General features: G+C 39.7%; 1 protein-coding gene across 1 annotated transcript in view; it reads right to left on the bottom strand.

The window, feature by feature from the left end:
- LOC308399355 (adenylate cyclase type 1-like) overlaps positions 1-26,705 on the bottom strand; it is a 74,156-nt gene that overhangs the window by 19,374 nt on the left and 28,077 nt on the right. Inside the window, exons 5-15 of the mRNA XM_080886580.1 lie at positions 21,789-21,916; positions 19,894-20,052; positions 16,061-16,202; positions 13,811-13,966; positions 10,924-11,118; positions 9,163-9,260; positions 8,931-9,015; positions 8,102-8,191; positions 6,201-6,475; positions 5,670-5,796; positions 5,183-5,299 (exon numbers count right to left, since the gene is read on the bottom strand). Coding sequence (XP_080742706.1) covers positions 5,183-5,299; positions 5,670-5,796; positions 6,201-6,475; positions 8,102-8,191; positions 8,931-9,015; positions 9,163-9,260; positions 10,924-11,118; positions 13,811-13,966; positions 16,061-16,202; positions 19,894-20,052; positions 21,789-21,916 — 1,572 coding nt within the window. The remainder of the gene's footprint in view (positions 1-5,182; positions 5,300-5,669; positions 5,797-6,200; positions 6,476-8,101; positions 8,192-8,930; positions 9,016-9,162; positions 9,261-10,923; positions 11,119-13,810; positions 13,967-16,060; positions 16,203-19,893; positions 20,053-21,788; positions 21,917-26,705) is intronic.

The following is a 26,705-nucleotide window of genomic DNA, read 5'->3' on the forward strand; positions in this document are numbered from 1 at the left end:
TGCTTAGAACGCTAACTGAAACACAAAAGTCAAACTGGAAGGAATCTATCAACAAGTTAATGTACGCATATAATTGCACACGTTGTGAAGTCACTGGCTACTCCCCATTTTACCTACTGTTTGGACGGTCACCCAGGCTACCAGTAGATATGCTCTTTGGACTATACTCAGAAACAGATTTTAGTGACCACAGAGACTATGTTGAAAAATGGAGAAAGGGCATGGAACAAGCATACTCTATAGCAAATGAGAATTCAAAGAAAGCTGCTGAAAAGGGAAACTGAGAGACTATTGGGAGGACACTGTTCACACAGTAGTCAGACAAATGGGGCCTGACCTCCCTATCTATGAGGTAAGACCGGAGAGAGGCAGAGGGCGCTCTAGAGTGCTTCACAGAAACTTGCTTATGTCATGTGACCACTTACCTTTTGAAAAAAGATAATCGTACAAGACATGAACAGAAAAAGACTGATAAATGGCCTGTATTTGTATAGCGCTTTTACTAGTCCCCCCTAGGGACCCCAAGGCGCTTTACACACCCAGTCATCCACCCATTCACACACTGGTGGAGGCAAGCTACAGTTGTAGCCACAGCAGACTGACAGAAGCGAGGCTGCCATATCGCGCCATCGGCCCTTCTGGCCAACACCAGTAGGCGGTAGGTGAAGTGTCTTGCCCAAGGACACAATGACCGAGACTGTCCGAGCCGGGGCTCGAACCGGCAACCTTCCGATTACAAGGCGAACTCCCAACTCTTGAGCCACGATCGCCCCCCGTCGCTGTTGTGCCAGACTCTGATGGTGAGGGCAATGTTGATGAATACCGCTGTCATTACGCACCACGTCAACCTGTGTCCCAGCCATCAGAACAAGAACTTCTCACAGCAACATCTCAGCCCGCAGCTTCGGTCCCTGCTCTTGCACCAACACCAGAGCCTCTTGCTGGAGACCATCTGGAGGCGCCTTACCCAGCTGTCATGGAGACAACTTGTGAGGAGGCAGAGCCCACTGCAGGTGACATATCTGCCCCTCCTCCACCTGTTGTACTCGAGAGACTTGAGGAGGAGACGCCTCAGTGGCCACAGCGAGAGAGACACCCGCCAAGACGGATGACGTATGACCAACTGGGCACCCCATCTTGCTACAGTGTTTAGCCAGTACCGCAACTGCTTCCTGTGTACCCGGGCCTTGTTCCATGGTTTCCAGCTGTGCAGTCATACTGCACCCAGCCCATTGGTTTGTATGGACTCCAGCAAATGTAAGTTGACACTTTTTCACTGATGACTTGAGAACTGTACTTACAGACTGTCATCAAGAAAAAGACATTAACTTTTCCCCATCTGTGGATTATAACCATAGACAATAGACTTTGTGAAGACTCACATATGGACTGGTTATAGACTTTGTCTGCAGTCACCAGTGATGGACTGTGGTGAAACAGGTGTTAAACCCAGGTGTTAAACCCACATTATTACATTGGTTCACTCTACTGTTGATGTCCTGACTACAAGAGAATATAGACTGAAAAGCAATTTGTTGGTATAATGTCGGGGTGACATTTTTTGAGTGGGGGAGAGTGTGACAAGTTGAAAGACAACTGTTGAAGGATTCTTTTCCCCCTGCTTTCATACTCTTAGCAATATACTACTATCCCTGGTGCATTTCTCCTGAAATTGTCACTATAATTTCTCATTGTGTACCACTAACCACTGAAGTTACATTTCATTTTCCTTCACTCACAAAAAAGTCCCTGTTTTCCCTCTAGTATGGGCATTAGTTTTTTCAAAGCATACTTAGATGACTACATATAAGTTTAGCTAGCAACCCTGGTGGATCAACTAATATCACTGACAGCAGACATCAGCTGATGCCTGATTGGTAAATGACATGTTAGTTATTTTGGCAGCTTCATTTTCTGCTCCCCTCTGACAAACACTTTGTAACGTACTTTCACCTTGGATTCTCCATGTAATAGTATTACTATTAGTTCTCTGTAAGTGATGCCTGCTCTAAACTGTGTTGGGTCTTGTAGATGGTTTCACTGTCTTTTGGCTTTCTGTGAATGCTCACTGAAGGGCAGGAACGTCCCAGACTAAAGCCAAATCACCAAATACATACTACAGTTGATGGGATGCTGATTTAAATACAATCCTCCTGACAGAACTGTACTATATGCACTCACTGGAAACTACCAGCTGAAGTCAAGCTTAGGGGAGCTCTTCAGTTGAACATCCTGATTTTGATATTTGCATATTCTCTTACTGCAAGGAAAACAAGATTTAAGACAACCTTAATGTCATTATATCTGTAAAATACTGATGCATAATCAATCAGATGCAGCAGGTGTAAACACATTGAACCAAAGCATTTTTAATACACATCAAAAGCACCCTTTCCTAATAAATATATGTTAATTTAACATATACAGCAAAGTCTGTGGAAGAGTTTAAGAACAGATCCAGACCTTTTAATTCAAATGAAAAGAAAGCAAAAACAGCCCCAATGTCCTTAAGAAGCCCCAAGTTTGGAAGACCTTTGACACAGTTTGCTGTCTAAGTTCGCTCTAAGCTGTAACCAAAATGAGCAGTCAGGGATTTTAGTCCCTTTAGACTTTATTGTTGAAACAACAGCAAAGTAGGCAGGAGAGAGAGGAGGGAACAACAAGCAGGAAATGGTGCAGGGTTGACTTAAACATGGACCCCTGCAGTAGCTTTTCAGCATACCGGTCACTTGCTCATCCCAGTGACCCAGATCAAATGTTAAGGTAACAACCACTGATTTGTACTATTACTGTTACATATGTTAAAACAATGTGAAGGGCATATTTGCTACATTAATACATTAAAGTTAAAATAAGAAGTAATAATAGTAATATCAGTTTATCTTGACTTGTTTAGCAGATATCTGTGCAATGATTTTCACTAAACCTGAGAGTATCTAAGTGCTGGGAATTCTTGCAGTGACATGACTAAAAATATTTTTATAGTCTATTTAAAAACATATTGTTTTGTGTCGTTTGGTTTAACTGCCCCCTTAAGAAATAACAATACAACAATCCTCAGGAAAGACATATTGCAAAGGGGACAAAACTAAAACAAGTAATAGAGCTAGAAAATAAAGACGAATGTGAAGCAGATCAACTGCCGTGAATCACAATACCGTCTATACATTAGAGCTACATAAATGATGCAACGATCGTTTATGAGATGAGATCAGCATGCCTGCAGGTCAAAGCTGCAGTTTCATGTGCATGGAAAATTTTGGTTAAATTATTATGCTGGAGCTGCACAACTTCCAGGCAGTGGAGTCCCACTGTGCTGTGTTATGAATACAGTATATGAGTGAACTTTAGCCCAGAGGAAAGAGAGGAAGCCTTTCTATACACCGTAACTCTGTGGGGTCACCAATGTGCTGGAAACATACTTCCTGACTTCCTCCCCCCTGTGTTTACGAGTCTCAGCCTCAGACCATCCTACATCGTCTCATGTATAGCCCCACCGATTGTTGAAGGAACTATTTTATCTTTTTATTATTATTAACAAATTCCAGCCTCCAGTACTCTCACAGTAGCCATAAAACTCCTCTATTGTTCAAAATGGTATTGAAGATGAAAGGGAACCTATCACATGCTTTCACATTTACCGTCATATGCATAAAGTTTGAAATGATGAAGCCATATGTAAAAGCCTAAAGCTCAGGCTTCTCTGCTTGCACTTTCATGCATATTTATCTGCACTTGGTTCTGCATGATGTCACCGAGAACAGGTACCTTTATTTTAGTCATCTGAGGTACACAGCCAATGATATTAAGCTGGCTTGAGGGGAATGAGGCTAAAGAGCAAGGTTTGGGATTGAGAGAGAACTAAGGGGTTGCACCAAGGCCCAGTATGAAATAAATGAGGACATTTTAATCTAGCAACGCTACTTTATTACAGTGGGAACAAGCATAACACATATCCCCACAGTTGTGTGTCTCTGCAAACACGTCAAGTTGCAGTTTAAATTCATTTCTCCTTCTTATTCTGAGTTACTGGATTATACTCCTTCCCTCGCTGCAGGAAGGAGCGCTTTCGCAGATCATTCATCCCAACAGCAGTTAGACTCTATAACTCCTCAATCACGATGTCATAAGTCACTGGACACTGTGAACATCCACGGTTACCACTTCATGCATAATGGACCTTCCATGACCTTCCAAGCTATATAGTTTATGTCTTCCATATTTCCAACTATATCCATAATCACATACTGTGTATGCTACCATTGTATATAGTGTATTATCTTACTTTTTTCATTGATTGTACTTAATTGTATTTTTGTATTTCCTTCTGGTATCTGTACCTGAGCTGAGGTGACGCAAAAATTTCCCCGTTGTGGGATCAATAAAGTCTTATCTTATCTTATCTTATCTCTTATATAATGATCAGAAAATTATTTTAGCACGACATCATGTTGTCACTGAAATGCTAAAATTAAGTGCTTCAAAACAAATGGTTAGGATAGCAGTGTCATTGTCCTAAACAGCTGAGATAATTTCCCAACAATGGGAGTCTATGGTCCCTGCAAAGGGTCTACAAATCTGTATGACCTGTAAGGGCCATACAGATGATATGATTTACTGGTATGTCTTTTTATTATTCATTAATCTAACAAGATTATTATTTAACCATATCTCTTGTAGACATAATACTTAAGACATAAGATGATAACCAAAATGTGAAAAACTGAATTTGAAATTACTTCCTAATTCAAAGAACAAATTGAGTAACAGCAATTCTGGAATTACTGTAACAGAACAAAACTATTGATAAGATATAACAAAATTTAGAAATGTATGCTTTTTAGATTTTTCCCTCCACCTTCGACCTTCAAATTCCTCAGATATAAGCTCCTGAAAATGCAAAACCAGAAACTAAACTTCTCAAAACCCACATACATGCACTGTACTGAGACATTTACATTAAAAGGCAAAATAGTTGAAAAAAAAAAACAAACAGGTGTGAATCTTGACTTGTCACCTAAAAATCTAGACACCTTCTGACCTGTAAGTCAGCAAACCTAAACCTCAGAGCTTCCTAAAGCACCTACTGTGTCAGGGTGTGCTTTCTGATTTCAAAGGTGCTTACGCACTTTAGACTGACGATCCCTGTTGGATGAGCCTGGACATGCCCGCAGATGCTCACCATGTTCCTGGGATTTGACATCAGGAAGTGTTGAGCCACATGAGCTGGCAGCAGGTTGAACAGGATCCTCTTGTTGTCCAGCTTCACTTTTTCCATGTCGTCTCTCTCCTCCTCCGCCTGCATGACATCAGCAATCACGCGACACACACACACACACACACACACACATAGCAGATCCTTTAAAAAGTGGCACTGATCTTGACATTTTAAGTTTTAAGCACTATGATGGCATACTCTAGCTTACAGCAAAGAGGAGATGTAATTGCCCGTCCTTATCACTAGAGGGAGATAATGATTTGCAGACAAGACAAACATGCAGCATCTTCCCAAAATAGAAACATCCAGGCTTTGATGATCCACTGAGACAACCCAAGACTGAGCATAGGCACTAAAGAAAACACAAATCTGTATTACAATGATCAAATCCTTACTAAAACTGAACCCTAGAAGCAAGAACAGGATGTTGAATGTACCAGCAGCCACACACCTGAGTTGCCCAGAGATAGTCAAGTCGCAATTTAAGGTCCAGTTGTCTTGAATGCAGAGCCAGGGCTCCAGAAAAAAGCAACACTGCCAAAACAGGGTCATAGCCCCGTGTGTGCAGAAAGCCACCACTGGAAGATGGAGACATAAAAACATTTTTATAATGTTTATTATTTTTGTTATGTAGGGAAGAACTCATGACAATACAAAACAATGCCCTGAAATGTGTTGGAGTGGAAGAATAAAGTGGGAAAATATGCATAGAAATACATGCTTCAAATGCAAATACAATGTAAAGCAGAACTTTACACTGAGTATTTTGATGAGGGAAATATGTCAGATTTTGCTGCAATTCCTCTCCTACTGTTTTAATATTTTGATAATAATTTGATAGGATTTTGAACTTTTGTCTTGTACTTTCTTGTGTTCTTGTGGATAACAGCAACTTTTTTGTACTTAGCACACTTAGCCAAACCTGACTATAACCATAAACCTTACATATATTACATATACAAATCTTAACAGCACAGCTTACCCCACAGCTTGACGGTAACCACTGGTCTCCATGACAACTGCATATGTGATGGAGAGTAGAAAGAGGAGGAGGATCTTGGGGAGCGAGGAGACACGAATGTAAGGGATCACGGTGAGGGTCCCCGCCACACAGGAGAGTAAGGCATAGGCCATGTTGGGACAAGCCCGGTCCGTTGCTGTGGTGTTAGCAGATCTAACCATGAGAGTGTCTGCGGGGATGTTCTCCACAGAGCGGTTGGAGTTTGTCCCAACTTTACCCCAGGGAACACAACCCACCTGAAAGACAATTACTTTGATAATTTATCTTAAAAAAATCCTAAAACATTTAATATCAAATAATAAATTTCTCATTGATCTAATGGCATTAAGGTTAGAAACCTGAATAGACAATTTAACAATCTATGTGCCTGATTTGTTCCTTTCCAAGAGATCCTCGACTAATTATTTTGCTACATCACGTCTGGGTACAGAGCACCACGAACATTTGAATAAAGCGTAAGTACAGTGTGATAAACCATGCCTTTGGATTCTGTTTCCGAACCTTATCTTCCCGTGTAATATAAACAGTAAGACCAACCTGCTGGTGCACTCAGGTCGTATTTGCCTTGCAGAAGGAGACAGACAGATTCTGCATGCACGCATTTATCTTTAGAGTACACCCATGTGCAATATGATGACTGGAGAGGCCATAAACTGTTTACTGATCAAGCTGAATGTTCAAATTCAATGGTCTACGACAAGCTGAAATAATGCAAGCCTGGCTATGTGACGTCCGTCTTCTTAAGACACTGGTCTGCATATTAGGTTGTTAAAGGGGTTCTGCCCGTTTTTACCAGTATTTGTGTTTCTTTGCTATGCTAAACTAGTACATTCATAATGTAGTAGTTCATATATTTGACTATCAGGAAAAAGATCCCCAGGAGAAGGTGCAAATTCCTTTGGGGTGACATCAGCTTAAAGTAACTTTTTCTTCTTCTGCTATGCTAAGCTACCTATATCCTGATTATAGTGGTGCCAACTTTTTAACTATTAAAACAAAAATCATATGGGCATTTCCCTTGAAAAATAACAAAAGAAGAAAAAAATATCCAAATAAAATAGTGGTGTGCTGACACAAGCGCTTCTCTGATAAAGTTGCAGTCAAATCAGATTTGGTATTTGTAATCGTGACCAACAATGAAGTTTTGTCAGAGAAAATCAGGAGAATTATCTCTAATCATGACACCCCAGTGCACCTCATACCCAGCCACACCCTCAGACAAAAAACTCCCAAATACAAGAAGAACAGCACAGTATATGCTGTGCAGCGCAGCACGGAGTGCTCTGACTTCTTCATTGAATAAACCAAACAGCCACTCCATAAACGCATGGCACAACATAGAAGAGCCACCTTGACAGGACAAGACTGAGCTGTACATCTGCATCTTAAGGATAAAGGACACTCTTTCGAGGATGCCAATGTTCACATTTAGGACAGAGAAGACAGATGGTTTGAAAGAGGAGTGAAAGAGGCCACCTCCATTGCAGTTTTGATATCCCTCCCAGGGGCCTCAACCCCTACTCACATCTTGTGTCAGGTGACCTATAGAGGTCACAAGGTAGAGTGAGGCAAGATCTCACAGTGGTTTGACCCGTAACCAACGACCCTATTAAGGGACAATCCCTACTTGAACTGAAGACGCTTCTCGAATGAGAGGTGACAAAATTTAAAGAAGTCCAATCGCATTCTTTCCGAGCTCCTTAGACCAGAACTGAAATGATGAAACTCTGACAACTCCTTTCACTCAACATAACTGTGGTATATCAACCATGAATAGGTAATATGCCAAACTACATATAGTGAATAGTAACTGATTTTGAACACAGACCATGATATCATTTATATAAATCATATACACTTACCACACAGGCCTGGGTAACAGAGTAGGTGAGCAAAACGAGGAAGACACACAGCACTGTTCGGATCTGGATGGTGAGGCAGCCCGGTTGGCACTAAAGCCAGAGGAAAGGGAAAGGGAGGTTGGCAGGGAGGCGGAAAATAGAAGGAGTAAATGAAGCACCAGTTTATCTACTTTAAATGCATTTTGGACAAATCATTAACCAGGACTGGAAATAAAATGAGTGCATTTTGTGGTGTGGCTCATTATGTTCAGGTCTATTAGAGGAGACACTTAAAGGGTATGATGATAGTTCAATGTAGCATGATGCCACAGTGTCATATGGAGATTATGCGCTCACTATGCAAAAATGATTATGGTGCTCCGATATGAAGGCTTTTTTTTCACACACAAAAATATAATTAATCAAAGACTGCTAAAATGCTAAAAGGTTTGTGAGACCACTAAGTGTATGCTAAAGGAGGCTAAATAAAAATAAATAAATAAAACTATGAAGTTATAGTAGTGATAGTGAAACACTGATTTATCTAAGAAATGTCAGATTATGAAAAAACAACTCTAAAATAAAAAAAAACCCACAATGAACATATATATAAAATTACCTTAAAGAAATACAAAATACCCCCCAACATAAGCAAAGCAATTACAGAGACTCAAAATTATTTTAAAGCCATATGAAGTAACTTCCTAAAGAATTAGACAACAAAAAGACACAAAATAGTCATTAAGAGGCCCAAAGCAACAACAAAGTGACTAAAACCACTGACAAAGAGTGTATTAAGAGTGTGATCTTTACACGTGTGAGGCTGCTGGAAGAGGTCTGGAAGTCTTACCTGAACACTGGTGAGATGAAGGTACATGACACAGGCCACGTGGAAACACACACACAGCACCAACAGCAGCAGCACCAGCATCCCTCTGAGAGACAAAGAGACAAGAGCGTGAGCAGGGCTTTCCCAGTTTTCACTAAATGCCGTGAAAAACAGCTCCTTTTCTAACTGGCCCACAAACTTTTTTGCGTAATATGATTGGACATTTTGTGCGTGAATGTGTGTGTCTACATACTGTGGGATCATTAGTAGGTAGATAAGGCCGAACAGGGCAGCAAGGATCAGAGAAAGAACCACAGCACTGATGAACTGGTCATCATATACCTGATGATACTAAGAAAAGAGGAAACAAGAGTTAAAATGTAAATAGAAGAGGAAACACAAAGAATCCATCCATCCATTGCAAAAACAGTGTAGGTCGATTCAGAGCACTGTGTTGGAAATCCTTTATCATGGGGAATCCTGGCATTGCTTTTACATCATCCTAGAGATAAGTACATAAGATTGTTTGAAGACAACTACATGGTCATTTCAGTTTTATTAGAAACTGACCAGCTACAAATGTTAACATGGTATGATACTAATGAAGTTTAAAGGTGCTATTGTTGGTTTTTACATCTCGATAGTTTCAGTGTGACTTGAAACTAGTGAGTGAGCACTTAATTTCACTAGAAAAGTCTTTACTGAGGTAATGGATCAGAGAGGCAGAGGGCTGACTTCTATACATTCAGACTGTGTTTTTGAAACCAGCAGATTCTCTCCCTGCTGGTCATTAGAAAGAATGCAGGTTTAAGACACTGCCACAGACCTGGAAGGTACACCCATCTTTTTTACATTGTTCCACCTGTCTTTATCTTACAGTTCATTCTTTTTACTTCTTTTAATATTCTCTGCTTTATTTCGAAGAATAGTTCCTGTCCGCCTTTCGTTCATTTGTCTGCCCTGGTTGCTGTCCTGATTTAATTCACATGTGGTTTATTATCCCTTTCCTTGTTGTGCTCATTTATTCTCCATGTCCTACCTCAGTATTTGTCATTATCACAACTCTCTGTTATTCCTGAATCCGATCCTGAATCTAGTTTGTTTTCCTTCTACCCTACCTAGACTTTTAGGACACATTTTAGACTTCCTGCCTCATATCTGCAGAGCCTTCTGTTTACCCTTTGAAAATACAGGATTTGATTTTTCCGTCTCCTACGGTGTTTCCAATTGGATCCTCACTTGTTTATGACCACAAAAAGTGACAGCCATAAGCCATTTACTTATCACAGCTGTTTTTACTCTAACAAGAAAAATAGTTTTTACCCAGAATACAGAATACCACAATTGTTTTTATTTAACTGGAAAAGAGGCTTTTTGGCTCATGTTTGTACTAATAAAAAACTTCACTTATCTCTTGCAAAAGAAAGGAAAGGGGATGTCTAAATTTGTAAATTTGTTTTGAAATAAATCGTGTAGTGCAGGAATATATTTTTAAAAACCCATTATGCTCATTTGTGTCTTCTTTATTTATTGCGCTTCTCCTAAAAGATAGCAAGGCTAAAACAAGTTAAACATGAGAGGCAATTAATTATGTTTTTACTTTGCACAGGTTTTATTTCTTCTGAAACAACTTTAAATGCAGACGCTGACACGCGCGCACACATCGACGCATGAACCCATCTCTGTTCTGCTTCTTCTTTATGGCTACCCACGCACACATTGCAGAAAGATATCACGTGTGCTGCTCAGACGTTCCCAAATCATTATCTGCACCCCCTCTTGAGAGGGTGGGTGGATTCCTCTTGCACGCACACACACATAGACAACAGGCGTGGGAGAGAGGGAGAAAGAGAATTAGAGCTCGTGTAGGGTGTGTATGTGCGAGTGTAAGACAGAAGGGGGGGCAGTCACGAAGCATGTTGTATCTTGAGCAAAGTATATATTAATACATTTGTATATCTGTTGAAAAGTTACGTGTTTCTCGATCAGATGTTCAGGTCTCGTGTGTCCTTACCCTGCGCTCCCTGTCTCTGCTCCTGTAGAACAGGGTGATGTAGTTGAGGTCTGATGTCTCAGACTCGGTCTGACGCGCTTCGATGAGCCGCCCAATGTAGCGGTTGACTCGCGTTCCTGGCGAGTGCTGCACGGCAGTGGCTGAGAAAGACGTCCGATTCCTCAGCTTCTCCGATGCAGTCCGCAAAGCTCGCCGCTGTCATACAGCGAAAAAGACAACACAATCAGTCTCTGCAGAGACCTGCCTCGTGCGTTAAGGCTGACTGCTTGTCAGCTGATGCGGTGAGGCATACAAATGAAGAGTTTTGTGAGCTCAGCACTTACACAGCTCCTGAGCACAGGAGAATTTGATATAACTCTATAAAGACGATAAAAAAGTTTGCAGACATGCTTGTCTGAATATCTGAGGATATAATACTCATTACTTACCATCAAACTACCAATAGCAGCTCACAGAGATGCACACACGCATGTTATGCGTGCACAAATTCATAAATGCAGAGAAGGCTGAAATTAGAAGTTAGGTGACTGAATTTTTTTTTTAAACAGATTCAGAAATTAACATGCAAAAGGCTTTAAATCTAATCGATCAAAACCACAGGGCCTTGAATATTGTTTAACCACTGTGAAGTTAGAGCTCAGGCACAAATTTCGGCACAAGGCTCTTATCATTAAAAGACCTTGGTAAAAAAAAAGAAGACAAGAAGCAGTTTTTCTTTGCTCCACCACCCATTAATAGCCTTTTTTTGGGGGGGGGGGGGGGGGGGGGGGGGTTCTTTTGTTTCTTGATCACATGTCAACTTACTACAAGTTCCATGTAGCAGATTAAGATGTGATAACATTTTATAATGTAAATTAAAGTATATATAGATATGAAGTATAGCTCATTAAAATGGGCATTGTACTGACATTGTGCTTTTGATCTGATGGTGGCAAAGAGAAAAGGTCTAATATACAATCTGATGATAAGGTTATAAATACTTATTTGCTGCTGGTAATACAACCGAGGCACTAATGTCACATCACACTGAAGTTTCAGGTAGCAGTTAATCAGAAAATAAGTAGGTAGACAAAGTACACATTGGTGTGTTTTAATTGCTTTTTCTGTGTGGCGGTTTTTTATTGGTCCTGTGGGTGGAATTATCCAGGGAGATGGAACTCAGTTGTCAAATACGATAATGAATAAAATAATGCCCAATTTGAAAATTATGATAACAAACTATAGAATGGTATGTTAACTGCAGAAGTTACTGCTCATTGGCTACAGTATAATATTAGATGAAGACATTTTTCTTTAAGATCTGCTTTTTCAACTCCTGTTCCTTATTATGTCTGAAGGTATAACAGATTTATGGACCTATTTGGAAGAACGAATAACAAATCCAAGCTCTTTACATGTGTTACTGACCAAAACCGAGCTCCACAACTGTTGACACACACAGCTTTCTGTGCTGCCAGCTGGATACCCCCCTTCTCCTTTCACAGCATGCAGCAATCAAAGTTATTCCTAATGTTGACCACAGTGCCCCCAAAGTGGGTGCAAGCTAATCAAGATAATGTGTTTCAAAGCACAGTACATGCCACATCCTGCATACATGCTTTAAAGACCCCCTTTAGTCATAAAATCAGCTTTTGCTTGTTGGGGAATCGAGACTCCACAAGATTTCTGACGATGTCCTGTAGCAAAAAGATGTAAGCAGCAAAGTTGCCAGGTGAAGGCTCCCTCAGTTTGACTTGTTTTTTTAGAATATTCCACAGATGCTCAGTCACACTGAGATATTTGAAATCACGTCTAAAGCTTGAACATTTTTATGTTTGCGAACCCATCAAAGTAACGCTTCAAAACACAAACTTTCCCAGATGAACACGGTGATAACTTTGTTGTCATTCAAAACGGTTCTTTGGACCACTTTTAGTATGTACTAACTAGAAAACTCCTCCTGGAACAGTCAGTGTCCTAGCCATCAAAGTTTGGCTTAGCAAAGTCTCTCTGATTCTGATGCTCGGCCATTTTTCCTACTTCCAACACATCTGTATCAAGAACTGAATATTCACTTGCTGCCTAATGTATTCCGCCCCTTGACAGGTGACAGTGAAGCAAGAGTCACCATTTTTAATTTGTCATGTATAGCAAGATTAGATCTTGTAAATAGCACCAAACAATTCCCAGTCATAATTCTATTATAGATTTGCTATGTGTCACAAAGGAAGGATTTTAGCTACTTGGATAATCATATAACAATGTGTCTAATGCTATTATGAGAGATGATACCAGGCAGTGGGTGATTACCAGCAGTTGTAATGCAACCTCATCAAAATCATGAAGTGCTAATGCCTGGACCGGCTCACAGAGTTGGGCGGATTAGAGCTAGCAGGCTATTTCTGACAGCCAGACACTGTGACACAACACCAATCGCCCAAACACTCCATGACTGACTCACTGCCTCGTCACACACAGAGCTAAGAAACACATCAACAAGAACAAGGTGATGCTCATATGGACATGAAATTGCAATCTGGCATATATAAAGTCAATGTCAGTGGTTGTATCAGTCCCAGTGGCTTACTTTTTAAGAGACTGTCATAAAGCAGGAGTACTGTGGTACTTCTGAAGATGTGAAATGTACATATTAATTCATTAATACAATACAAGCAAACATTAAATACATATTAATGTTTTCTTGTGTGATTGTTTGACATGCAGATTATGGATCCAAGCAGGATTTCAATCCACCCAAAAAACACCTATAGGCAAGTCTAATAAAAGGATTTTCATTTGACTATGTGAACTAGTAATTCATATTCTGTGCACTCATATGCAAGCATAGCAAATTACTTTTGTAATTTGAAACCAAAGAGATGCTTTCATTAGTGCTTTTTACACATACCTTGTCATCATCCTCACAGGTCATGACATTGGAGAAGGGGATCTCGGCCTTGAACATCTTCCTACAGTGCATGAGCTGCACAAGCAAGTAGCACACTGTCTTGAACTTCATCCTCTTGGCTGGTTTGATGTCTGATAGGATAATACCAGGAAAGATCTGGAAATAAAGATAAAAATAAAACAATAAATAGAACATTTGATAAAGAACTCAACATACTAAACACATTTAAGGCTTGATATGATATACTATAATAGGCTTTTTTGAAGAAAAAAAAAAGAAGAAAAAGAAAACATCACATAAATCAAGTGAAGCATTAAGTCTCTTATCTTGTTAATATTTTTCAGGATGAAAAAGCTAACATTTAGCCTAGTGTATATAGCACAATTAAGCACAGCTTTGATAGAATAATTGACAGTACAAACAGTAAACACAAAAACTCGCAACTAATACATCTATAAATTCAATCCGTCTTTCATTTTTTATGTTATTTTTTCTTGCTTGCGAAGTGAAAATGTGAAATATATGAAACTGAAACATGCCAAAGTCAAAGTAATTATCATTAGCATTACGCAGTCTCGTATTTGAATATGGATATTTGCCATAACATTAGAATTTTACCATTTATCATGTGCTGTATCAGACTTATAAATTTAGCTTTGTGGCATACATTGTTAGGATTTTTGTATTACTGTTGCTGTTGTACTACGTTAAATATGGTTGAGATAAAAAAGGTTAAATAGGCTGGAACATTTACATTACTATTGCTTTTATAATTAATACAATTATTGATTTGGGCCATGTATTTTAAAGGTACTTAATCTTTTAACTAAATAGTTGGACATGTGAATGTGATTATTTTGTTCTCATTGTTTTAAGGGTGCTTAAAGACTAGTTAGTTCAAGTCACCCTGACCGTTGTGGGTCATTATAAAGCTTTCATTAAGATCAAGGAAATTGTAAGTCTTATTAAATTTCTTATGTTTGTAAATTTGTTAAAGCTATTATGGTTTTAAGGGTTTTTTTATACGGGCTGAAAAAACAATAAATGTTTTTGTTTTGTTTTGTTTTTTTAAATCAGTTTCATATATTACCAAAAATAATGTGCTGCTCATTTCTTTGTATTCTACAGGGTCAATAAAAAGTCGCCACTAGCCAGCTGTTATCAACAACACAGTAGCAACACAAAATGTGTGTCATGCCACACTGCGCCAGTGGCTGCCTTTAAGTCCTCATTAATCAGAGCTATGTATTGCCATTGGCCCTTAGGACAGACGTATCACTCTACATATATTACAAATAAAGAAAATGTATTATGATAATGCGCAGTAGATCTGAACAAGCACAATACAAGCAGGCACGCTCTTTTTACATTTAGTCATATGACTAAATATGAGTAAATGTAAAATGACAATAACAAATATGTAGCTCCAAAAATAGCACAGCTCTCATAATAAGTAGTAAAATGCATCTAAATTTAAAAAAGCAAACAAATGTAAAAATCCTAAATTCACTATTGTTATGCTTCATTTTAGGCTAGATGGGACAGAGAAGACATCAGGTCTTGATTTCATTTGATTTAAAAATCGAAAGAGATTTACTTCAGTGTCATGTGTGGAAATAAAAGCAACATATATTCTGTTTTAGGGACGAATGCACCATTGATTACTTGTACAACCAAGTAATATTATTTCTTGCCAATTCATCATAATTATTATTATTATTTTGGAACCCTCCACAACTTAAACAATTTAACATCAGTGTTTCTGATTGCATCTTCCCTCCATTTAATTATCCATAAAAATCTTTTAATTCAAAAATGTTCAAATTCAAAATTTATATTCTCCATTAATGAAGCGGTTAAAAGGACATGGCATGAAATTAAATGTGGAGAATTGTCTCATTCATGGAAATCAAGTAGGCTTGAGTGGGATTTTTACAGTAAACTGTGAATGTGGGATATTACAAAACCTGGATCAAGTGTTTATCTGCGTGTCCATGCCGGTGCCAGCGTTGTGCATGTGCACTTTACGAGGGATTTAAAACATTTTTTCTGACACGAACAGCCAGCTCCGATGCACATGTGCAGTTGGTGTGAGATATTGATACTAGTCATGTGTATGCCAGCTTAGCACATGGCTTGCCTCCCTCTCCCTCCATCAGAGGATTAACTGTTACAACACTGACAGCTGTGTCACCTCTCAAGTTATACGGTTGTAAGAGAATCTGCAGAAAAGAAATCATTCTGTCGTACTTTCCGTCTGTGTGACGGCACGATGAAAAACGTTTCTATGTGATGCTTCTGTAGGAAGGCATGTCTCTCGTGGCCAAAGCCCGGTTCCACCTCGTAGTCTCCGTTCAAACACTCCAGGGTGGTCCTTGTGATGTGCACCTTGCTGGGAGCACAAGCAAAGCAGAGGACAAAAAGCAGTTGGTGATAAAAAGTCCAACACTAAGGTCTCAAATCATTATCCCCTCATTATTTTTATCAGCTTAATAGCCCCTCGGCTTGCTCAAAACTCGTCACTTCATAGAAATTTTCATCCTGGTAAATCATCTAATCTGGTAACGAGTCCTAAAATCTTATTACCTCACTTGAAACAGAACCAAATTTAGCCAAACAGGCGATCTCATTTCAGTGCTGTTTAAAATGCAAATCTGCTTGTTACTGTATGCCAATGTGGCAGGGGTGTGGTCTCTGGCCTGCTGCCGTGGGACGGGTGGCGCAGCTAGCTCTTGGGGCGGCGTCGGGGTGGCAGAGGGGACAGGTGTTTGTGCAGAGACTAATCACTCTCTCCTTGTATATAGTAACGGAGGAGACTGACGGGGAGAGTGTGCAGTGGAGGAAGCCTCGAGAAGAGCTGACTCCTGGCTCGAGTTGTGCCGTAACCTGAAAAGAACTAGTAAACAAAATAAAGAAACCCAGCCACGTCCGTATACACTGTGTAGGTCTGATCATTTCTGCAGCCAGTTTAATGAAGTGACATTAATTTAATCATGGTGGTCAGTTTTATTTTTAGCTGCTGTTTATGTCCTAGTTAGCACATTTGTGCAACTACATTAAATCTGAATTATTTTCTTGCAATGGTTTTTCAGGGCAGAATGTGGGAAAAGTTGACCTCTTAAAAGATCATTTTATTTACTATTTCATTAACAATTAGCATGAACACCAACGAAATGATTCCACAAATGATTACAGTAAGCCAAGTCAATCCAGATGTTGTATGGAAACAGTTAAAAACACTTAAAATATCAGGATGAACCGTGTGGTTTATTTTGGTACAACTCTGTAAACTAACACAGGTTGTGATCTCTCAGTTACTTGTTGAGCAGATGTTGGTGTGCCTACTCAGGGATGCTGTTTTATGTTTACATTGCTTTGATATTTTGTTTTGCTTTTTCTAGGTCAGATCGACATGACAAGTTTAAGGATGTATCTTACAACAGTTGTAAGCAGCATCTTATTCAATCGGACCTGTACTATCTTTTCTGTTTATTGGAAAAAGTACAAAAACTGTAAACCATAGCTTAGTATAAGTTATAGTATGAGATTATTACACTAATTATATGTAGTAAAGTCCAATAAATTTGTGCTTGAGTGCGGTGAGTGAAATTCTAGTATTTTTTTTCCAATATGATCTCTTCTGATGTCAAAAAATGTGGTGCTGTCCAAAACATAATCTGATGGCTGCATATACGTATACACCAATCAGGTATAACATTATGACCCGCTGCTTAATATGAACATGTGCTGCGGTATTTGGCACCAAGCTTTTAGCAACAGATCTTTTAAGTCCTGCCAGTTGCAAAGTGGGGCCTCCATGGATCGAAGATGCTCGACTGGATTGAGATCTGGCAAATTTAGAGGCAAAGTCAACACCTCAAACTCTGTGTTGTGCTCCTCAAACCATTCTTGTACCATTTTTGCTTTGTGGCAGGGCGCATTATCTACTAAAACGCTGTCAAGCCTAAAATGAGGACATGGACACAGCTAGTGAATTTATATCTTGTTTATATTTTATAATACTGCAGTTTGCTAGTCTGGAGAATCCAGGTATGTGTTAACACACCACAACAGTCTTCTCAGGGGTGGACATCCCACCAAGTCAAACCATGCAAACCATGCACTCTACAGGCCTCAGTTAGCAAGTAAAATGGTAAGCTCAGAACAGTACTATTAGAAAAAGACTGAAGAACTATGGCTTGATTGGAAGGGTTGCCAGGAGAAAGCCTCTTCTCTCTAAAATGAACATGGTAGCATGGCTTAGGTTTGCAAAGCTGTAGCTAAAGAATCCATGAGAATGGACCGATGTCCTTTGGACAGGTGAAATCAATGTAAAGATGTTTGGCCATGATGCAACATGTTTGGAAGAAAACAAAGACAGCATATCAGCACAAACACATCCTACCAGCTGTCAAGCACAGTGTTGGAGAGGTGATGATTCAGGCACAGGACCTGTACATTTTCTAGAGTCAAATGTGAGGGCATCTGCCTAAATGGTAAAGCTGGACCAAAATTGAATCATGCAACAGGACAATTGCCTCAAACACAGGGGCCAAACTTTCATAATAATGTGAAAAACTGATAGAGACCTACAGAAAATCAGTACTTCAGCTTCTAGCTTTTTAAAGTTTGTCCAACAAGCTAATGATACAGTTTTCCATGGGACTGCTTAGAGTCTTGCGAAAGCTTTCTTTCATATCTGGTAACAATGTCAGCTCATGCTCAAACACTATTTTATACACTTTTTCACTGATCTTCAGTTAATGGATGGAAAATGGGTGACTGATCAAGTGCATTTTCACAATTTTTATACATTTTGAAAAATACTTAGGTAAGCAATAGCTTGCTAAATTCATTGTTTGTCTGTTTTTGTTTTTTTTAAAGGTACCATATTTTCCACACTATAAGGCGCACTTAAAATCCTTAAATTTTCTCAAAAATCGTCAGTGTGCCTTATAATTCGGTGCGCCTTATGTATGAATTCTGGTTGTGCTTACTGACCTCAAACCGATTTTATGTGGTACACGGGCTCAGAAATCTGTCAAAAAATGCTTTAGTACGACTTCGTAAGCTACAAAACCGCACTGCTTGATGGATTGTCGGAGCGTTATGGCTACCGTAGTCAGGAGCCTCACGGAGTAATCTGGGTCCAAAACTCTGTCCCTTCAGGTTCCAAAGTCAAACGAACACTGCGGCATTACTGAGAGTTAAACATGGTCTAAATTGTTTCATCTTTAATAAAATGATCATTTTGCAGCTTTACCAGGTGTAACAATTAAGTTTAACATCCGGGCATCCATGAAAACAGAATTTATTAAATTTAACGGAGTTAGAAGTTAGCAGGAAGTTAGCTTGCTAGTTACCACCTAAACATGATATAGCATATTCTGACTGAGAGATTTCTGAAAAACTTAAAATGTACAGCTCTGCTATCACTTCCAACATAAATGAAGACAGAAAACTAAACAGCAGTGACATTTGTAGGGTTACTGAAGTTGGACTAGCTGGTATATAATGATGTGCTACCTGATCACTAGCAACACAGCTATGTTAGCATAACATAAACACAGTGAAACTGGAAGATGAACGCTAACTTTTTTTCACTCTAAATGGCAACGTGAGGGTTCCTGATGGTTATGGACAAATGCAATTGCATGGCAGGTAAAAGGACCAAACTTCAGTCAGGAGAACAGCTTAGTCATTAATATACTGAAACAACATGGGAATAGAGCAGCTGTGAGAGAATTCAACATTAATGAATTAATGGTACGGAAGTGGAGGAAGCAAGAAGAATGAGTTAAGTCTGACTTATCAGACTGTTTTGTTTCACTTAATGCGCCATATAATTCAGTGCGCCTTATGGTCCGAAAATACGGTAATTTTACATTTCTATGTAAATGACCCTGTGAATTATGATAACCATTTGAGAAGTCTATGAACATAGTAGTGTACATACAGATACAAAAAGTCTGTCATAGCACTGTGTCATATTACTGTAGCTGACATACTGTATTCTGTGTCTTTGCATGAGTGTGTGTGCTGCGTTCGTCTGATTTTCAGTGGGTGTAACAGTCAGTACTGACCCTGGCAGCCCTCCAGCCTCCATCACATTCGCCAGTGTGACATCATTTGACCAGACATCATACTGCCATTTCCTCAGGCCCAGCACGCCACACAGCACCCGTCCTGTGTGCAGGCCTACGCGCATGTTCAGATCCACCTCTGTGGCCTCCACCACCGACCTGCAGGGGGGGAAAGAATGATTTAGAACTACTTGAACAAAAACCAGGACAATTTAACATTTAAAGCATTTTTCTTTTATTGTTGTTGTTTTCTTTTCTTTTTGTTGCCATATAGGAAGCAGTGTGGCTGAAGCAATGATAATGCTGGGTAGTAAAAGATGCCCAGCAAATTTCTCCAGATTACTGAGTGTTAACAACACTAGGTTAGACTACAGTGACCTTTAGCTCAAACTTAAAGAGGATAAATTCTCACAACAAGGTCTTATTAACATCTGCAAAGAAGTATAGCTGTTTCCCAGCAGGAAACACCACTAACTGGTATGGGATGTGTTGGAAGAAATCAGGCAACCATCTACCAAGCATCAGTGATAGCTGTACAATGAGGTTAAATGTTGGTGCAGAACCCAAAATATATTAAAAGACAATTCCACCCCCTGCCACAACCTGTTTACCTTCCTGCCATGTGGCAAGCCAACCAGAAACATCTGCTGTAGCGCAACCACATTTGAGCACAAGAGCCCTTTTTTAAAATTGCTATTTTTGTGGATATTGTTTTACAGCCTCGTGTTAGATTATGATAATAGAATTAATCTTGAATCTTAAAGTTCTGAATTGTGTAGCAAAACTGATTCAGGGTTGCTACACGAGTACAAAATCTTTGATGTAGAGAGGCGCATCTGTAATCATACGCTTCCAACACATTTCAACTTTGTTCCAAAAAAAGCACAAACTACTCAATGCGCCTTCAAAAAAGTTTATGTTCACATGTATGTGTTTACAATATGAATGCGCATGTGTGGATCACCTTCCCTGAGTCGTACTGTGGGGCAGTGACGAAAAAGCAGGACTTTTCCAGAGCCTCTCCTCCCTGGTAAATCACCTAGTAACCTGTGGGAGGTCACCCACTTCAGATGTGAGACAGTCACAGACGAGGAAGGAAATTGAGAATGGCAAAGGGTTCACAAAGTGTGTATTTGCGTGTGTGTGGGGTGGGTGTGTCTGTTTACAGGATGGCAGAAAAGAAAATGTGGTTTGCCCATAAGGTTGAAGAAGGGACATCTTACACTCACACGCATACTGAGGAATGCGTGTGCATGGCAGCACCTGTCCTTTGAGATAAAGGGCTCCCACTCCGGCATCCATCCTCCCAGACAGAGCGGTGGGGCAAAGAACATGACAGGCGCAGGTTCACACAGGAAAGTGAGGCAAAGGTTCTCCGTGTACGTGGTGTCTACATGCTTTTAGGGAGAGGGGCGGAAACCAGGGCTACGTGCAAGCAAGTGTCTTTTAGGTTCCAAATGAACGAAAAAGAAGTAAAGGGAATAGATTTGGAAGTCAACCAAATCTATGTGGTTAGAAATTGTTTGGATTGGAATATATACACACTCAATATCAATCACATGTTACAAAGGTCAGCTTTCTAGGTTACCTTTGTGACAGGTGTTTTGGCAGCAAAAGGGGGACCGACGCAATACTAGACAAGTGGTCCTAATGTTATCCCTGATCGATGTATATTACTGTTGAAGCAGGTAAGAAGTGCCTCAGTTTTCTCGGATTTCCTAGAAACTGTTGTCATAGAAGCAATGCACCGAAAGCAACTTAAAAGGATAAAATTGTTTTCTTCTTAAGAAACAATTCGGATGATCACACATTGTAGAGTAACTGTTGACTTCTGGTCCTTCCCCAAAACAATCATAACAAAGACATTTTTGCCTGCATGTCAGTGTGTGACATACGCAATGGTATCAATCATATCCAGGCCCATTTCTACACAGCAGTGGGCATGGTCCGCCTTGGGTTGGGTCAGTCCTGACACGCAGTAGTAACAGTCCCCCAGTATCTTTATGCGCCTGCAGTGATTCTCCTACAGACACAAAGAGAAAAAGAAAGATGAGCAATGTCAGTGAGATTAGAAAAATTTAGTTATTTTGAGTGTATACTACACATATCTTTAAATGTATCTTTGTCAGGTTTAATGTCATTAAACGAATCTTTAATTGTGTGGTGGCACATAATGATTAACGTAGCTGCGTTTTTACAGCTCTGTACACTGGAAAAGATATGAGGGGGATAGAGACAGGTATCAGAGGGTTTATTGACCCTTTTCCAGCATGAGGAGAAAGTAAAATACCAGCAGAAGAGCACAGAAAACAATTGTTTTACACATAGGACTGAACTGTTTAGACTACCTTGCTAGGTTAGCAAGGTAGTCTAAACTGGTAAAGCACTAGTTAGTCAAAATATTTAACTTATTGTCTAACAGGTCCTCCATAGTGTAGTGGCTTACACATTTGCCTAACTATCAAAAGATCCTGCTGCCCAATCAAACATGCAGAGCTACTCATTGTGGTGATCCCTTGTGAATAAAGGGATCACCACAATGAGTGATCCCTTTATTCACTCATAATACCGGGATTACTAAAGGAGTAGCTAAAAGTAGCTTTTCCTTTTATTTAACTTATTCTCTAATCCTGTTTTACTTACTTGTGTTTTCATTTTTTCTCTTTTTAAATGTCAAAGCAGTTAACATTAGCTAGAAGCTAATGAAATTCTTAATTTAACTCAATTGAAAACCACCAGTAGATAACCCTTGTGGGGGGTCAGCTTAATCCTAGCACGTCCCTGATTTTGTAAACTACTGGTACTTGCCCTGATATACATTTACCTGTAGCCATCTTATTTGATGGCTCTATCATTATTACTCTACACGGAGCATGACTCCTAATTGTTCTTAGATAGCATGGTCAAATTTTTCTGTGACGTGAGCTGGTGTGACTAACTTTTATTTCCATCTGGATCGCAGATTTTGTAAAGTTTAACGCCCCATAAATAGCTAATTATGACAGGAACCATTGCTATTTTAAACCCTTTCTTCTGCAGAAACTGTATGGAAGCTGCAGCTGCATTTCGATTCATTTTAATCAGATGTGTGTGCTTGTGCTACTGTTTGTGTATTTGTAGTTGAGGCCAACTCTAATTGCTCCGACATGCTCTTGAAGTAGAATCCCGCCCCCACATTTCCAGACAGATCCGCTATTTGTCACAGTGCACATTGTGCACAAACTCAGCAATGGTGCCACACACACACTCACCAATGCACACAGACACCTTTACAGACACACAAATCCCCACTCAGACACATACCTGCAAAAAAAATGCAAAAAAACAGCTGCATGGTAACTTGCACACATACTGTACTGCACACGATTTAGTGGCACACGCAGGGTTTCCTTTTGGCACTGTATCACACAGAGTCATCAGAAAATTGCAATGGAAGACCCTACAAAGCTTAGCCTGCAGGCAACCTCTGACTGACAAGCACACATGTGCACACACACAAACACACACATTCATATATACAGAAGATTCATGACAATTGCGGGGTAAGAGGCAGAGATGAGAAGAGAGAAGATGGGGTGCTCTGGTTTTCTGCTCACGGGAGCAGAAAGATTCTGGCGTGGGAGGATATGAGAATTCAGAACGTGCATGATTATCCCGGCACTCGGAAGAGAGAGAAGTGTGCATGTGCCTGTGTGTGCGTCCATGTCTGTGAACAGAAATAATCTGCTCACAGCAAACCATGTCACAAGAGAAAAGTATCTCTGTTTGCTTTGGGAGACACATTTAGGAATAAAGCTACCTGATTCAAGTGCAGACTTTGTGCCTCTGTTTTGCTTGATGCTGTCTTCGCTATGGTTAGGTGAAGGTTAGTGTTAGGCATGTGTCTGTTGTGGTTAAGTTTAAGTTGAGCCCGCAGGGAACTAATGTGTTGTGTAGCATACAGCAGCCAGACAGGCTCAGCAGCTGTGACAGAGCTGGTTTGAAAGAGAATTTCTCCCTGGCTAACACGACGGGGTATAAATCTCAATTAGGTTGCAGCTGCAGCTACCCACAAATGCTCACACACATGCACCCAATATATCCTCATCACAAGGTTTCTATATAATGGCTTGCTGAGTTTCAAAGCGCTGCTAGCAAGACACATAACTCGTATCTTGCTCTTTTCACCCTCGGTCTATCGCTCTCTCTATGTTAAGCCACGACTGATTGCTGAGATACAGAATGAGCTCATGACGGATAATCCTGCCCATCATGTGACTTGTGTGCGTGTCTGCATGTAGAAAGCAGGAGTAAACTGTCTCTTGGCCTCATGGAAGAGGTCAAGCATGTGGTAAAGAGTTGAGTGTGAGTGCAATATCTTGGACAGGACTGACTTCTAATGGTACAGTCTGTTTTCTCAAGGCCACAGCCTCTTTGTACCTACCAGAGGCCAGAGAAGTGCTGAATATTAGCAACAAATGTTACAGGAGCAGTGACCAAAGCACCTTGTTTAGTATAATGAAAAGATCATAGATCAAATACATCCATTCACAATGTTAACTCTGCATGTTTATAATGACTATATACAATCATGTGACAAAGAAAGTTCTTACAGGATTCTGTGCAGTCCTCTGAAAAAGCTAAGTACACCCTCTGATTGAGTAGCTTGTAGAACCATGTTTTGAGGCAGTAACTTGAAGTAATCATTTACTTCATGACTTTATAAGTTTCTCACATTGTTGGGAAGGAATCTTCTTCTCACACACACATTAACACTCCACCTCCTCAGCCCTGCTCATCTCCCCTCTGTCTAGAAATCGATACTGTCATCTCTTCCTCTCTCAGCCTCCCAATTCCTTCTCTTTCTTGACTCCCTCCTCCTCCTCCTACATGTCAGTTAACCTCTCCAGCTTTACTTTCACTTTTTGGATCAATACATGACTTGGCATAATAAATGAGCTCCAGGACTAAATAATACATTTTGTTTTCTTGGAGGCTTCTTCGGAACAACGTGCTGAAAAAAGGAGCTCACCAACTGTTTGGACTCGCTGCAGCCAGCCTTCCTCCCTCACTGTAGGCTGTGAGTGTGATGGCTCAGTGACATTACTTCTTTTTTTTTTTAAAGCTACTTTGTTTTGCAAGTTTCACCATCCCATATACTTGCCTCACTGCAACTAAAACCACATAGACTTACAAACACAACATTTGTATGCAGATTCCTCATTTTATTGATTTTTAAAGAGACAAATCCACCTCTGCAGAATGAACTTTTGCACATGCTGTAAGAAGTGAATTTTCTGTTTTTCTATGACAAAGTAAAACGTAATGCTGCATTAATATTCTAAAAAAGGACTGTTCATATGAGAGGCCTCAGTTTGTTACAGCTGACGTAGTTAATAAGGAAATTGTAGGTTTCCCATTAAATTGTTTTACATATTTTACAATGTTATTTTACAGTTTTAGTAATATAGAAAATTAATGGTACAGTGAGACGGCATCACTGACGACAGATATGGTAAATGGACTACTACGGTCACAACCAGTAGTGGTCAAGTTACTTGAAAAGTAATCAGTAACTAATTACTGATTACTTCCCAAAAGAGTAATCCCGTTACTTTACTGATTACTTATTTTCAAAAGTAATTAATTACTTAGTTACTTAGTTACTTTTTAAAAACACCATTTACAACCTGAAGAGGTGATAAAGCGATAGATTTTTCAGCCCAATTCTACTTTTTCTGCATAATCCATCATACAAAATGTAATCAAATGGAAAAGTCTCTTTTTAAAACTTGTTTTATTAGTTTTAACCTTTTAACTTTATGCATGAAGCAAAAATTTAATTATATGCAACAGTTTCTGACTGGAAGAAATTTGTTTAACATTTAAACTTATTTTCTGCACATTCCAGCACATAATTTTTTTTTGTGTGTGTTTACACTCAGTCTTTCAAATAGATGCAAGTAAAACACAGCAGAAAATAAATAAAGTCAAAGACTCAGCGGTCCTGTTGCTCTATTTTCACCTGTAAAACAGGAGTGGCGTAGGCAGAGGTTTGCCCTGGTGCAGGTGTGCCGCAGCGCTCAGTGAAAGAATCCGCGAGTTTCTCTGTGAGTTTCCCATTACGTCGTAGCGCACTCGGTGCTCGCTTGGAAGTTTAGGGGGTTTTTTTCGCTTTAAAAAGAAGTTTTCTTCCCACGCACAACGGACGCTAATGTTTTTGTCTCTTTTTTATGGAATCAAACTCAAAATAAGGTCAGTACTTCCACGCTTTAAACGCTGCACGCTCATACTCTCTCCCGCACTCGATATGTGATCCACTGTTGATCTGCACACAGCTGTTGTCACGAACGTCGCACTTGCTTACTTCACTGTCATGAGACATTCTCGCAAAAAAATCATGGTTTTAGTAACGCAGTAACGCAGCGTTCCTACGGGAAAGTAACGGTAATCTAATCACCGTTTTTGCAATAGTAATCCCTTACTTTACTCGTTACCTGAAAAAAGTAATCAGATTACAGTAACGCGTTACTTGTAGAGATGGGCAGTAACGCGTTACTTGTAACGTGTTACTGCCCATCTCTGGTCACAACACCTAGTATCATTTATGCGGCCCTGATTTGTAATCGCACAGCTCCGAGATCAGGTGAGAGCTGCGTGATCAGGGTGGTGTGGCCATAAGCTTTTACACTAATTAATTGTAGCATTGAGGTCATTGTTTAAAAAACTGCCTATTACACATTGTTATTTACTATTTAAAATACAAAAATTTATAGCATTATATCACTGAATTACTTCAAGTAGAAAGTGCATTATTACATGGCCCTATTATT

The sequence above is a fragment of the Rhamphochromis sp. 'chilingali' genome (assembly GCF_963969265.1).
Source record: "Rhamphochromis sp. 'chilingali' genome assembly, chromosome: 7".
In the NCBI taxonomy this organism is placed as follows: Eukaryota; Metazoa; Chordata; class Actinopteri; order Cichliformes; family Cichlidae; genus Rhamphochromis; species Rhamphochromis sp. 'chilingali'.